Raw genomic sequence first — 14833 nt, 5'->3', positions numbered from 1 at the left:
GGCAGCTCCACTGCCATGCACAGTGGAGTGAGACCATATGGCAGGGTTTGCAAAATCTGGTCCTCTCTGCAGTTCCCATTCTTATTTGGGTGCTATTATTACTGAAGTTTGGGGTACTTACGCCATGATGCCCGAGAGATGAAACATTTCAGCTGTTATGTATGACAAGTAACTGTACAGGAAGACAAAGAGTGGCTCAATCACTCGGATTTTATGGGTGAAACGGGTGGTAAAGGCTGCTACAAATCCCAAAAGGATTCCAATCAATACTCCACCGATCCCCACTATAAAGAAGTTAGCAATCCCAGCGAATATGTCAATAACCTGAATTGTGCGCATCTGGCAGAAAGACTTGAACAAATTGTACAGGACCTATGAGAAAAAGAAAGCACATTATGTTTCTGAATTCTTCTTAATTTCCCTTTGTGTCATTGCGTTTCTCTGCTTCATGGTTGGACTCTGTATTTCTCTGCCTACATTGAACCTACTTTTGAGAAACATTGGACTGCAGCCACCCCAGAGATTACAAGAAACATGGCTTCCATGCAGCGGCCTTTCTCTGATTTACTTAACCATTCTGAATGCAATAGTTTAAGGACTTCCAAACCTTAGATTGTTTCTAGAGATTTCGATTCAATTCCCATAGAAGACCTGTGTATTTGCCCAGTTCCATTTCCAAAATTCTTACAACTGCCCTCCTTAAACAAATGAGATGAATGGGATTATAACATTTTCTAGGCCAGATCTCCTTTTCTCTCTATATATAAAACAATAATATAAAGCCCAAGTTCCTCAAATCAGTAGTTACTACTAAAAAGTCAATAACAGAATCAATCACTCTTAAAAAAAAATCTTAAATGGTTTTCACAGTTGCAGATTTATTTGGAAGATTCAAGCATTGCCCAATGTTACATGTGTGCTTCCAGCCTTGTGATATCACGGTGGCTACATGATCCCCATGTACAGGCCAAAGTTTGGTCCTATTCCTAGAACAGAGCACACCTAAGCCAGAAGTAGAAACTGGGGTCATAGACTTAGCCACCATGCTCATAACAAATACCAGCTTGGGCAGCTTACAGGAGTTTAATCTGTGCTTTCTTTATGGACTTCTTAGCAAATCAAACAGGCTTTTCTATCAGAAATGCTACTTGAAAGAACAATCTTTTATCAGCACTTGCATTGTGCCAACATTGTAGGTATTTGAATGCTGGGAAGGATTTGCCACCTTTGCAGCCTTGTTCTCTCACACGACAGAAAGTTAGCTTTACAGCTCTTCTTAGCCAAAATTTGAGAAGTCTTACATAGGCAAAAGCCCTCGCTAAAGAGTAATTGAAGATACAGGCTATTAAGGGTCCTTTGAGCTAAGTGAAAGGAAAGAACTGAAAAAGAAAAAAAGCATATTCCAGCACAAGCATGAAGAAAAAAAAACACACAAGGTTAAATCAATCATAGCAGGGTCACCAGTTATTTCTGATTTCCATATCAGACCAACAAGCAGGGGAAGAGCAAGAACATGAGCTGCTTGCTTCTAAAGCGCAAAATCCTCAGGATGAGTCCACCTGGGAGAAGTGTCATTTTTCACCTGGACAAACCCATTCAACTTGCTGCTGCGAGGCAGACTCACAGCTTTTTTTGCCCTGTTCCTCGATATTATGCCCTGTGCAGGACAGGAAAGTAATGTCATATGCTTCACTGGTTTTCACTCTGCTTTTATTTCTAGACCTGATGAATTTGCATGGAGAGAAGCATACCAGAATTAAGCCTCCTGACAAGGTGTGCCTTTGTTAGTCATTTTACAAAGACCCTTCATTCCACAGACTCACAGGGCTCCCTGAATCACAAGCTGAAAAAAAAAAAAAAAAATAGTGCTGTTTTGTGTCAACAAAGGAGAGAAATCTTAGGAAACACTTCTTTACAGAAAGAGTAGTTAAACACTGGAATAGGATCCCCAGGGAGGTGGTTGAGTTACCATCCCTGGATGTGTTTAAGAACCATTTGGATGTGGTGCTCAGGGATATCATTTAGCAGAGGGTTGTTAGAGATAGGGTACTATGGTTAGGCTGTGGTTGGACTTTATGATCTTTGAGGTCTTTTCCAACCTGAGTAATTCCATGATTCTATGATCTCCCTGAGTCACCTCTTGGCACTTGCAATTGCCCCTGTGTTGCACTATTCTTCAAGATACCTTCTCATCTACCTCAGTATGGATTGTGGAACATGATCATTTTCGTTGAGTCAAACAGCCTTGTTTTACATTTTCAAAAGTAACTATATAAGTATATATATATATTTATACACATGTTTGGCAAGTAACTGAAGAAAGGTCACTGACACCTGCTTGTAAAGCATATAATTTTGACCTACTCAAGCAACAGCCTTCCCACAGGATCACCTCATCTCCACCGCAAAGTACTCAACCTGCAAACAGAATAGAGTCTATTTCCAGCATAGATGTTAATATAGAGTCTACTGCTGCAACTGATTTGAGAGAAGAAATGCAATGTTCATTGTTGAAAACCATGTCATGCTGTAAGCAGTAGCTAAGACTATGGAATGTCATGAAAATTATTTTAATCTCCTTCTTATTGTTCTCTGTTTGCACTACTGTACAAGAGATTGCAATCAGGTTCTATTCCATTTTACTGCACAGGTAGTTCAGATTTACAGCTCTCATTAAGCTTTCAGGTGAGTTAAACAACAGCAACAACAGCCACATTTTGCAATGCACTTGGCATGCAAACTGTTTTTATTCAAGTTCAAGATTTACTCAACATCCTTTAGCTGAACTTGCTGAAGGTTACACCAAGAGTCATCAGTCACTAATGTTTCTAATCGTGTCTCAGAGTATACATGCTTTTCCTAGACACTAATTACTTATTTTCATCTCTTTTCAGTTATTAGTTTTTAATTCTGAAATTACTCGAAAGCACTCTAAAGTAATGGTTTTGGTAGAGGTAGAATGCAGAGTGCTGCTGCAATGTTTTTAATACAGGAATAATATTATTGTAATGAAACTGGCTCCTTCTGTGAGATTTTAAGCCCAGAATAGGAATTTGAACCTCTAAAACTCAGCTACAACTGTGATTTTGCCATTTAATTTCCTCACAGTAGCTGTCACTAAACTGGGTGATTGGTAAGGCACCAACCAAATGAGAAGCAATACAACTGACTGGCAAATATTGTACTCAAATAAATTCAGGTTTCAGAATTCCACTGGTGGGATCATCCAAATTGTGAAACCAGTTAGGCATGAAAGCCATATGAAAAGCACAGCAGAGCTGAGATTCCTGAGAATGCACACTCTGCTTTATAGCTAAAACGAAGGTGGGGTAACAAGTTTCCTGAAAAGGGAAAGCACAGACGACACTGCTTTCCTAAGGAAAGCTTATATTAGCAGCAGCCCAGCAGTGCAAGCAGGTTAAAAGAAAGAATGGCTTAAAGTATTTAGGAAGCATGTTTACTGGAGTCATGCTGTGAAACACTGCCCATGGCCAGCCTGACCTCAGCACCTCTCCTGCCCCATCCTGCATCCCACCACAGGCATCTGAAGCAAGCACTGCTCCAGCAGCACCGCCATGATGTGGGAGCAAGGTCCACCCAGGGCACTCAAGAACAGCCTCATGAGATTGCCTGAGTCACATTTTCAGTTTAAGCACGATTGCAGGTGTGCAAAATCATAACAAGGAGCCATTAGCAGACCAGTGCTTAGCTTAGTGGAAACCACTTGATCTCCTGCCAGGAACCACCCCTAAGCAATAGCTGGGAGGTAAGACCAAACAGACTCTAGATCCCTTTCACTCCCCACGAATACACGAATGGCCACTGCACCTGCTGGGTTGGCCCTACAGGCTCCTGAGAGTACGTCTCTCCATGGTGGGGCAGTGGGGCAGGCACTTCATGAGAATGGACTCTGAGGAAGGCAACAATGATGCCCACAGGAAAGCCACAAATCACTGCCATGCCAGCGCCTAAGAAAAAGGTGCCTTGAAGTAACCCACCATTGGGCACTGGTGTGCACACACACTTCCACCATCAAGATGAAGTGTTTTGCTAGCAAAACCTGAAAGATTGACTGCTGGTCCAGTAGAAAGGCAATTGATTTTGTGATTCAAAAAAAAAAACAATTTTAGAAGGAAAAAAATAAAAATAAAATACTTACATTAACATTAAAGTAGCCCTTTTTCCGTCTTGAAAAATAATACAAAAAGGATTGCCTCGTATATATGCTCATTAAGAGTGAATAGAGACAGACACAGCCATGGCTGAATTGTCTGGAACTCAGAATATGCACCCACTGTTTTCCCCAACTGTCTTACATGCCAGTTCAGTAGTAACAGGCAGATGCAGCTGTAAACTGAAGAGAACAGCTAGGCTTTAAGGCAAAGCCATACAAAGGGATGCAACATAGAGTCTGGTAATGCACAAAGTGTACGTGTGTACAGCAGTACGCCTCAGGGCACACAAGAAATCATCAGTACCAAGGCTCAGATTAAAAGCTTGAGATACACAGGTGTTAAGCAGGTGAGGGAATGTCCCAGAAAGGTGGAAAACTGAAGGATAATTCTGTATGGAGTGGGACAGTCAATAAGAAGCCAGTGACAGAGACAGGGAAGGTGAGGACCTAATTCATCAATCTTCCTGATCCTTCTGTCATATGAAAAACAGTGTGTTTCCATGGCTCATAAAACAGAAAGCATGCCACGACATAGTTAACATGGGCAGGATTGCAAGTAAGGTGTAGATAAATGGGAGTCATGTTCCAGCCACAGTGTCATCAGGTACAAACAAGGGGCACTGGGAGTATTAATGGAATTTACAGATTTCTGTCCTCAGGTCAGCACCACAAACCTGGTGCAGCTAGTTAATGATTAGAAACTGCTAACTCCAGGTGGCTGTCCTGGATCATCTGTGGCCTGGGAGAATGTATGTATGGGCTCTGTGTAGTCTGAACCAGACAGGCACATGCAAACACCTGGCATCACCTGGATCCCATGCCCATGGTAGCTGAATGACACATCCATTCTCCCTGAGAACACCTCACATTGTCGCTTTTGCCTGTCCCATCCAACTACAGTTGTGCACATGAGGCAAGCCTCCAGTTTAAGATTACGGAAGTGATAGAATTCAAAGGTACAGCAACTAAAGAGGTCAGGTAGTAAAATCACTTGAGCAAATATGCTACCATTGCCCGTTCCTCTGCTGTAGCTATTGTAGTTCCTAAACCTGAAGTTCAGAGAATTACATAAATGCATTAGCACTTACTGACTTTCCCCTTTTAGCAAACTGCAATAACCACATACATTCAAACAGACAACACAGTGGCATGCAAGCAGTCATTTATCATTTTAATCAACTAATCATTTATCTGGTAACTTACCACAGTTATAGCATCATTCAGCAATGATTCCCCAAATACCAGAATGTAGAGCTGCTCATTGACATGGATATTTTCAAACACAGCCAGCACTGCCACAGGATCCACAGCTGAAATGAGGCTGCCAAAGAGCAAATTCTGCAGCAAGGTGATATCAGTCAAACCAAATGCACTGATCTGGCAAATTCCAAAAAGTGAAATCCCAATGCCAATAGCATTCCAGAGTGTGCCCACCACGGCATACCAGAATATAGTACCAAAGTTCTCAAAGAAAAGACGAGTTGGCATGAAATATCCAGCGTCGAGTACAATTGGCGGTAGAAGATACAAGAAAAACACATCACTGTTCATTACAGGTGGGGACTTCTCCTCTGCTCCAAAAATAATCCCACCAAGAAGCAATCCAACCAGAATAAGGAGACAGCTTTCAGGTACTATTGAGGGCAACTTGTGATAGAGATGGAAGCCTTCAAAGGAAATTCAAACACAAGAAAATGAAAAGGTTATTTGCAAAGAATCCAACCAACTACTCCACATTCTGTTATCTTAGTCTCTGTAGTGAACAAACAGCAACTGCAGGGCAGTTTCATTTTCATTGACAAGACTGAAATGGACCACCATCACAGGTCAATGTAAACTTGTCATCTAGCATAGTTAATTCAGTTAATTTGATGGAGGCACAATCTAATAGCTAATCCAGTAACTTAGAATCCTACAGGAACACATTCAAAATGCTTCTTCTAAAGGGAAAGTGACACCAAGGTAGAGAAAAAAAAAAAATCAGGATAACCACCCTTCCTCCATGCCCAGCTTCACAAAGGAACTTAAGAAACAAACACATTCATTTTATTTTCAGGCTTATTTTGGAGTCTGAAAACCAGGGTCACTACCACATGACCTGCATCCACTCAACCAAGGCACTTTCTCAGTGACCATGAGGAGGCATCATCAGCCACATTACTCTATAGCGGAGCCTCCAAATTGGTTTCACAACAACAAAAATACGTTTTCCATGAAGGGACAATAAACTGCAGCTTGTATTATTATATGAATCCTTCTCTATCACATGAATTATAGTAGTGTCAAGAGTCTGTCACAAAAATCTCTGCAGAGTGCTAAAAAAATAAAGAATTAAAAAAGGCTTTGGAAGAAGACTTAAGAGTTGAGTGGTTCCATTGCCTACAAAAATTCTCAAAGCCACGTAGTTTTGACTTAAAGATTCCAATTACTTTTAGAAGTTGATTACTGTGTAGGGGTGACTTTCAGTAATGAATGGCAGATGTTTGAAAGGAACTTACTTTGGCCAATCTAATGGAATGGTCAACCCTATGCACAAAGGTCACATTCCAGGTCGTGGCGATACCAATCTTTTCCAGGCTCCTCCTTATCTATATTTGGCCCATATAATTATATAGAAAACTATCCACACCCACAAGATCCTACAATTCCCGCCTAAGTAAAAAGCATTTAAATTATTTTAAATGAGAGCTGCGTGGAAACACTGGGTGTGGTAATAACGGGCGTCTATTTCAGTAAAACTATTTCAGTAAAATTCACACCTGTAGTCGAAACAGTTAAACTTCTGCAAACTTGGAAAGGTTCACATCCAGGTTCCCAGTCTGAGGCTTCTGTATGTTGTAGCACTTACTCTGTTAGTTCTCTTTTCATCACTGATTTTTTTTTTCCAGGTAAAAGAAAGCTTGATTTTATCATTATGGAAAACAAATGGTTAAACAAGACTAAGGGGGAAGTTGTTCTGACCTACAGAATTTTACTTATGTATTCAATGACTATTCTTAACAAAGCTGTTCTTAACAATAAACAGCTCAAGACTCCTTTCTTTCTCTCTTCCGGATGAACAGAGTGCTTTTTAATATATGTCTTGTGACGCATTAGGATTGCTAAATTCACTATCGTTCTTTGAAACAGGAATCACTAGGATCCAGTCTGCTGTATGAGCAGAGCAGGTAATGACCCCGGGAAGATAAGAATTGCCTCTCGTACACTTGTCTCTTCACCTTTCAGACACTTCCACTTGAACATATTATGGTCTGTCTTCATTTCTGCAGTGGCAGGAAGCCAAAATTTCTGACAGAGTAATTAAGAAGATTCTCCTGAGTAAGTAGTTTTTGCTAGAAGATCTAAAAGCCCTTGAAAAGTATCTTGAAACATTTTCTCAATAAAAATTGAAAACAAGGGAATTTATACAAATGCAGATTTTAATGAGGGGAAAGAAAAAAAAAGAAACAAAACAAAACAAAACCTTCCAAGCAGGTCTATCGCAAAAGCAATGAAACGTCTATTATGGACATAAAATAAAAATCTTTTTCTTGTTTTTTTCCTTTACGAGTCACTCTTTAGAAAGTTCATACCTTCCCAGAGCACTTGGTACTCTACCTCATCCTTGAAGGGTTCCCACTAAGCAGCACATGAATGACCTTTGGCTGAACCCAAGACCGTACCTACTTTCTCCTCTTCTGACCCTGTTCTTGGACTCTTGACTATGCAGTAGAAGCATGGAAGATGTTTACCCTCAGGCCACTGGGCACTGCCTTATGTGCAAGTTCATTATTCTTCAAGCTGAAAGGACCTTAGAGTCCTGGTTTCCTATTCTTGGGTGAAGTCTAATGCTTTCTGATGCTGACAGTGCCACTGAGACTTTCGATTATGTGTGAGTGGTCCAATTCTCGGGGTTCAGGTACTGAACAGTTTTACTCAGGGAAACTTTTTATTTGGGAGAGAAGTGCTGGAAGGATATCATAGAATGGTTTGGGTGCAAGGGACCATAAAACTGTCCCAGCCCCAACCCCTGCTGTGCGCAGGGCTGCCCCTCCACCAGCTCAGGCTGCCCAGGGCCCCATCCAACCTGGCCTTGAGCACCTCCAGGGATGGGGCATCATGTCAGTTCTGAGAAGCAGCACTTCTAATTGTGCTTGTGATTAAGCATATGAGTAATGACAATCTGGGTGAGTTAGACAACGTTTTCTAAGTTTAGGGGCATAGGAGTTCAGCAAGACAGGGCAGTAAGCAGACCAGTCTCACTGCCTAAAGATTACAGCGTGTTTGGGGTGCACTGGATTCCACTTAATGCACTGGTGAGCTCATCAGCATGTTAGCGACATACCTCATGTATGGTATCACCACACAAGATAAGTAACTAGAGGTAGATAGAAATTAGCAATTCTGCTCAAGGCAATTTCTTAGATTTCAAAAGGTGCTCTAGCTCTCTGTTGGAATATAAATGCTAAGTTTTCTATTTTCTATGTACTTCACGAAAATGCTTAGGTTCTCACCCTTTCTTAGGCTGTCCCTTGCACTTTTGATAATTCCAGTCTACAGTAAAGGGTCTGAGAAGCCTTTCATTTAGATATCCCCCATCGCCAACGAGCAGATCTTTGAATGCTTCCACTTCAATCGAACTGCACTTCTGCAAAAACATGCTCATTCAAAAAGGCAGTTAGCAGGTGCTGGGATACAGCTGGGATCCTAAGGATGTGATGAGAGCTGTTATTAGCACAACCTTATCTTCCACGTTCCCTGCAGCTGAGCAGAATTTAGGGCTCTGTTCATAAAGGCTTGCTGCTCAGCAGTGCTCTATGTAAGCACCCTCTGCCCAGCCCCAGAAAGGAATGCACGATGCCAGATTAAGCACCCAAGTTTCCTGGGCAGTGCGTGTGCCTCGAGGTGGCACAACATGAGCAGGATGCCTGCACTGCCTGGAAGAAATGTAGGAAGAAGGATGCCCCAGAGAGCTGCCTCGCAGAAGGGGCTCAACACTCCTCTCCATCCCTTTGAACTAAGGGAAACCATCCTGTCCTACAGACTTAGGCTTGGGAGTGATGAGATCCCATGCTGGGCAGGTGCAAGCGATGCAGTCGCTGGATAAGGAGCCCAGCAGGAGTCTAGGAGCCAGAACTGGATGTTCCTAATTCCAGCCCCACAGCCGGGGCCCTGAAGGTAGGCGTGGTAGAGCTGGTGCAGCCACACCTGGTACCTGGCCCTGCCTGCTTGCAGCATGCTGCTAACAGCAGGGACAGTGCCCTACATCTGCCACATCAACCATTCTTTGATGTAGCTGAAGGGCTTTGACAATTACAGGCATTTCTCCTCATTTACACTCTTAGCTTATTCATTGCTCTGCAGTCAGCTTGGGAAATAAAAGTAGGCAACTCTCATTTTCTTAATTTTTTAGATGCCTGTGCACTAGCAAAATGCCATGACAGTTATAATGCATAGAGTCCTGCAGAATCTATTACTGTGTATGTATGTGCTGACATGTTTCAGATGGATTACCTATAGTGGTTAATGAAGCAAAAGGAGCGTTAGTTCATTGAACAGTTCTTGCTGTATCTAGGCTCAGAAGCCAGAGCAAATCTGCAGCACTCGACTGGCTGAGTTCTTTCCCAAATCCCTTATGTTCTGGCTATGACGGTTCATGATTTATCTGAGTGCATCACTCTAAAACTATATCCTGATTCTGCAAACGCCTACGTTCATCCTCAAGGCTAAATATGCACCTTTAACACATTTAGATGTGCAACCTGAATAGCTGGCTGCATGATAAAGGTACTTCTGCAGAAAGTGATGAAGCTACAGTGAGGTAGTGGGGTGGAAGATCAGGCTCCCAGCTCAGTGCTGACTGTAGCTGGAGGTGAGCAGCAGTGTTTATTTTTGCAGAAACTCAATTACCTGACATGTAATGTGTAAATAATGTGACCCCATTTAAATGTCAGAAGAAGCCACGTCAAAATTTTATCGAGCTCTTCCATCAAAGTACGATCACAGCTCTGTCTGAAATCACAGAATCATAGGATAACCATAGTTCTTAGGGTCCAACAAAGAGCATTGAGTTCAACTCCTGGCTGCACACAGGACCACCCAAATCTGCACCACAAAGTCAAATTTCCCAGTTAAACAAAGGATGTACAGACATTTTTTTTTTGGTTTCCACAGGTCTATCCCTGCCATTATCTTTTAGTTGAGACAGTTGAGTCCATCATATATAGCTTTACTGACTCTAAAGTAGGTCTCTAGTATGCATTTTCCTGATATCTTTAGATGAGTCTGCTGTACTCGTTTATTTGGTCTGGGGTACAGAAAGCTCATCGGGCACACGGCCTGTAAACCACACAAAACAGTGAAACTATGCAATACAAATAATTTCCACATGAGGGAATAAGCGGCCTTTCTCACTCATTCAGATCTGCACTTTCTGTCTTTCTCGGGACACGAGTGAATGGTGGGGAAAGTACAACAAGGAGTCTTCCTCATAAATATTTGCTCTTCATCGATCTGTTGTTCTGTTATGAAGCTGTCATTAGAGCCGGCGTTACTATAAGAGGAAGAAAACAGCGCTCCGACGGCAGCAGAGCCATCAAGGAACACCCTGCCGTGCCCGGCTGAACTCTGCTTTCCAATCCTACCAGCCCGTGATTTAGCGGGCGGCAGGTAACCGCTGCTCACCTGCACCTTCCCACCCCAAACCCTCCGAACGAGCCCGTCCCGGGGCATGACGCTAAGAAGGGGCATCGCCGACCCCGGGAGCCCCGCCCCGCTCTCCCCTCCCGGCGCTTCGCTCCCCGCACCGGGCTCCCGCTGCGGTCCCGGTCTGCGGGGCACGGGAATCCCCGTGGGCCGCGCTCACCGATCTTTGCGAGGGAGGCGAGCAGGATCCAGAGGGTGATCTCGAAGGGGATCTGCACGTGGGGATAGTCCAAGGTGAAGACGTGCAGCCGCGTCTCCTCGAAGGCGGTGCCGCTGGGGCTCGGCGGGGTGCCGGTGCCCATCGCCGCCGCTCCGGGTGCCTGGCTCCCCGCGGTGCCCCGCACCTCCGTCGCCGCTGCTACCAGCACCGCCAGCACCGTCAGCAGCCCCCTCGGCGAGCCACGGCGCGGGGGGCCGCCACCGCCACCCATGGCACCCCCGCCGCCGCCCCGCTGCCGGCTCCGCCGCCGCCCTACGGCCCCGAGCCGGTCGCCGCCACCATCCCGCCGCCAGCGCCGCGGACACCTGCCGCCGCCGCGGCCCCGCCGGCTCCGCCTCTCGCCGGTGACTGGGCGAGCCCCCGCCCGGCGCCCCGTGAGCCCCGGGGCCGCCCCCGCTGCCCCCGGCCGCCGCCCAGCCGCTGTCAGACGGCGCGGTGCTGCTGGGGCCGGGCGGCGGAGTGAGATGTGAAGTGTAAGTTAGTCCAAAGGAGTGTCGTGTGTGCATGTGTGCATACGTACGGCAGGAGGGAGTTAGCACGCTACAAACATCGACGGATGTATACGTGCATATATATCTATATGCGTGCTATGTATCTAAAATACATATAACCGTATATATTAACTAACTGTTGAATATCACGTCTGTTGTTCATACAATGCCAAAATATGAGAACACATATATATACTTAAGTGTTTCTGCAAGGGCTGCTCCAGAAGTTGTGCCTCCTGTGTTCTGATGTTGGCCATGACGTCAATGGGATGGCAGTAGGGGTCGAACCTTCCCACCAACATCCCATTACATGTTGTTGCTGTGTGGCAGATGGCAGCAGAGGGTCTGACACAGCAGTGTCTGACACAGATGTGCATGGATGGAGCAAAGGTGCGTCATCGCATTTCTCCACGTGCAAAAATGGCACTCGTTAACATTCATCAACACGTACTAGACATTTATCACAGAATCACAGAATTATCATGGTTGGAAAAGACCTGGAAGATCATCTAGTCCAACCATTGCCAATATTTCCCAGCTAAATCATATTCATCAACACCACATCCAAATGTTTCTTGAACACACCCATGGTCAGTGACTCCACCACCTCCCTGGGCAGTGCATTCCAATGCTTGACTACCCTTTCTGAGAAGTAATACTTCCTAATGTCCAGCCTGAATCTCCCCTGGCACAGCTTAAAACCATTCCCTCTAGTTCTATCACCGATTACACAAGAGAAGAGGCCAACCCCCAGCTCACTACAACCTCCCTTCAGGAAGTTATAGAGAGCTATAATAAGGTCTCCCCTGAGCCTCCTCTTCTCCAGGATGAACAATCCTAGCTCCCTTAGCCTCTCCTCATAAGGCCTGTGCTCCAGACCCTCACCAGCTTTGTAGCCCTCCTCTGAACAAAGCTGGTTTATAGAGACCAAACAGTGGATGCGAGCACAGTAAGGCATTGGTTGGTGCCTTTAGCAGTGGTGATGGTGACAGTTGGGATTTACACACAACATCATCACTTATGAGTAATGTGATATTCCAAAGTTCAAACTAATAAAATCTTTATTGGTGCACACCACCGTGCGTGACTTTATGGCAAAGTGTATCAGTCTTCCTTGACCTCAAAGAAACCAAAACTACCTGCACAGGCTGCCCAGGGAAGTCATTGTTTCTGGAGGCATTTAAGAACTGTGTGGATGTGGCACTGAGGGACGTGTTTAGTGGGCATGGTGGGGATGGACTGATGGACTAAGTAATCAGAGAGGTCTTTCCCTTCCCTTCCCTTCCCTTCCCTTCCCTTCCCTTCCCTTCCCTTCCCTTCCCTTCCCTCCCCTTCCCTTCCCTTCCCTTCCCTTCCCTTCCCTTCCCTTCCCTTCCCTTCCCTTCCCTTCCCTTCCCTTCCCTTCCCTTCCCTTCCCTTCCCTTCCCTTCCCTTCCCTTCCCTTCCCTTCCCTTCCCTTCTCTTCCCTTCCCTTTTCTTGATATGAAAAATGAGAAGCTGGTAAATGTGAAAAAAAATAAAAACAAAATGAGTGAAAAACATAATTAATCCTGATACTGGTGATTTGCATTGCAGTGATAAAAACGGAATTATTAAGTACATTGACACAGACCTTGAAAGACAGTGAGAGTTAAGAGAATGCGGGTGGCAAACAGTTACTAGAGCTGACACCATTTATTGTTATGCCAAAATAAATTATCTATTTTATAGGTAGACTGTATGGCTGAGTTTATCTAGCACTGAGATGGGAATTACCCCCTGCTGCATGACACACCAGACAGAAGGGAATATTTGGCTTTCAAGCTTGTTGACATAGGTGCCGTGTAGCCAAGCATGATATGAGATGCTGAGGGTCAGTGTTTGCAGCTCGAGCTGCTTTCCATCTCCACCAGTCTTGTGCAGCTGAAGCTCTGTATCCTCACTGATCCCAGAGATGTTGGGAACTGTGCTCCTGGGGTCATCGCCATATGGAGAAGTATGTACCCAAGGCACAAAGCAGCCCATCAGGGAGGGAGGGGTTCCCCCGGCCAAGGAAATGTGCAGGTGTGTCCCTGGCGCCGCGGCGCCTCGTCATGGCTCTGCCCCTGACAGCTCAATGCATCTGCTCCTGCCTCAGAACAATTTGGTGTTGGGTCGCTCTGCACTGTTTCATGGACAGCACAAACAGGAGCACGCCTGATTGCAGCTCAGCCACCCTTTCCACCATACACCTACCGATGCCTCATTGCCCCCACTGCGCCCTGCCATCTGCACCCCTGTGTACTTTCATCCCTTGTTCTACTCTGCATTGCCTGTTCTATCAGAGACAGTGCTAACAGTGCTTCACGTGACAGAGTACATGCTGTTTTATACATCAAGATAGTAACCCACATAATTTACTTTATTTACCATTTAATCCATCTATTGATTACTGCTGTCAGTTACTGCTAGAGCAAGGAACAGCTCTGGTACCCGCAGTGTGCTGGCGAGACTCACCACTACCACACAGGTTTGCAGTAGTCAGGTGTGCTTTGAACCATTATGAGTCATGGCAATTTGGTTTTCCTTTTACTGGGGCTTTCTAACTGTGGATATGGCTTTGAGTTATATGGTTGTACATCAAATGTTAATATTAATCCTGCTTTAGTTATGTGGTAGGAAAAAAAAAAAACCACAAAACTGTCTTCATTGTGATCGTCAAAACTGCTTTCATCATGAAAATATATATATAATGATCACAGAAGAGTTTGAGTTGAAAGGGATGCTTAAAGGCCATCTAGTCCAATCCCCTGCAATGAACAGGGATACCTGCAGATTGATCATGTTGTTCAGAATTCCATCCAGCCTGACCTTGGATGTCTCCAAGGACTCCATCCACCACCTCCCTGGGCAACCTGTGCCTGTGCCTCACCACCCTTAATGGAAAAGACTTATTTCTTATGTCCAGTCTAAATCTCTTTTAACTGAACACCATTTCCCTATGTCCTGTCACAGCAGACCCTACTAGAGTCTGTCCCCTTCTTTCTTTCCGTCCCCCTTTAGACACTGACAGGCCACTCTTGGAAGAGAGGTACCTGTGACACATGTAACCAAGATGCTCCAAGTTGTGGGAAAACAAACACCAAAGGGTGAGAGAGTCTTTTTTACTTATAAGAGAAATAGCTTCAGGGGAAATCTGAGGATTATAAAACACAAACATGCTTGACTGAGAGTTGTTTTATTTGGGGAGGGGGACCAGCAATGCACCCTCGGAATTATTTTAGCAAACATTTCTTGAAATCTTTC

General features: G+C 44.7%; 1 protein-coding gene across 2 annotated transcripts in view; it reads right to left on the bottom strand.

Annotated features, from left to right (window-relative positions):
* SLC9A2 (solute carrier family 9 member A2) overlaps positions 1-11394 on the bottom strand; it is a 31849-nt gene extending 20455 nt beyond the window's left edge. Inside the window, exons 1-3 of one of the 2 annotated variants that reach the window (XM_015850036.3) lie at positions 11019-11394; positions 5378-5841; positions 122-372 (exon numbers count right to left, since the gene is read on the bottom strand). In XM_015850036.3, coding sequence (XP_015705522.2) covers positions 122-372; positions 5378-5841; positions 11019-11289 — 986 coding nt within the window. In that variant the 5' untranslated portion in view covers positions 11290-11394. Of the gene's footprint in view, positions 1-121; positions 373-5377; positions 5842-11018 lie in introns of those variants that run through there. The other variant, XM_085551757.1, reaches the window with a different exon arrangement.
* Between the last annotated feature and the right edge of the window lie 3439 nt (positions 11395-14833).

Source organism: Coturnix japonica, chromosome 1, assembly GCF_054131305.1.
Source record: "Coturnix japonica strain WE chromosome 1, WE-NBRP24, whole genome shotgun sequence".
Classification (NCBI taxonomy): Eukaryota; Metazoa; Chordata; class Aves; order Galliformes; family Phasianidae; genus Coturnix; species Coturnix japonica.
The sequence above is the reverse complement of the archived record's forward strand: the minus strand, read 5'-3'. Positions and strand labels throughout refer to the sequence as shown.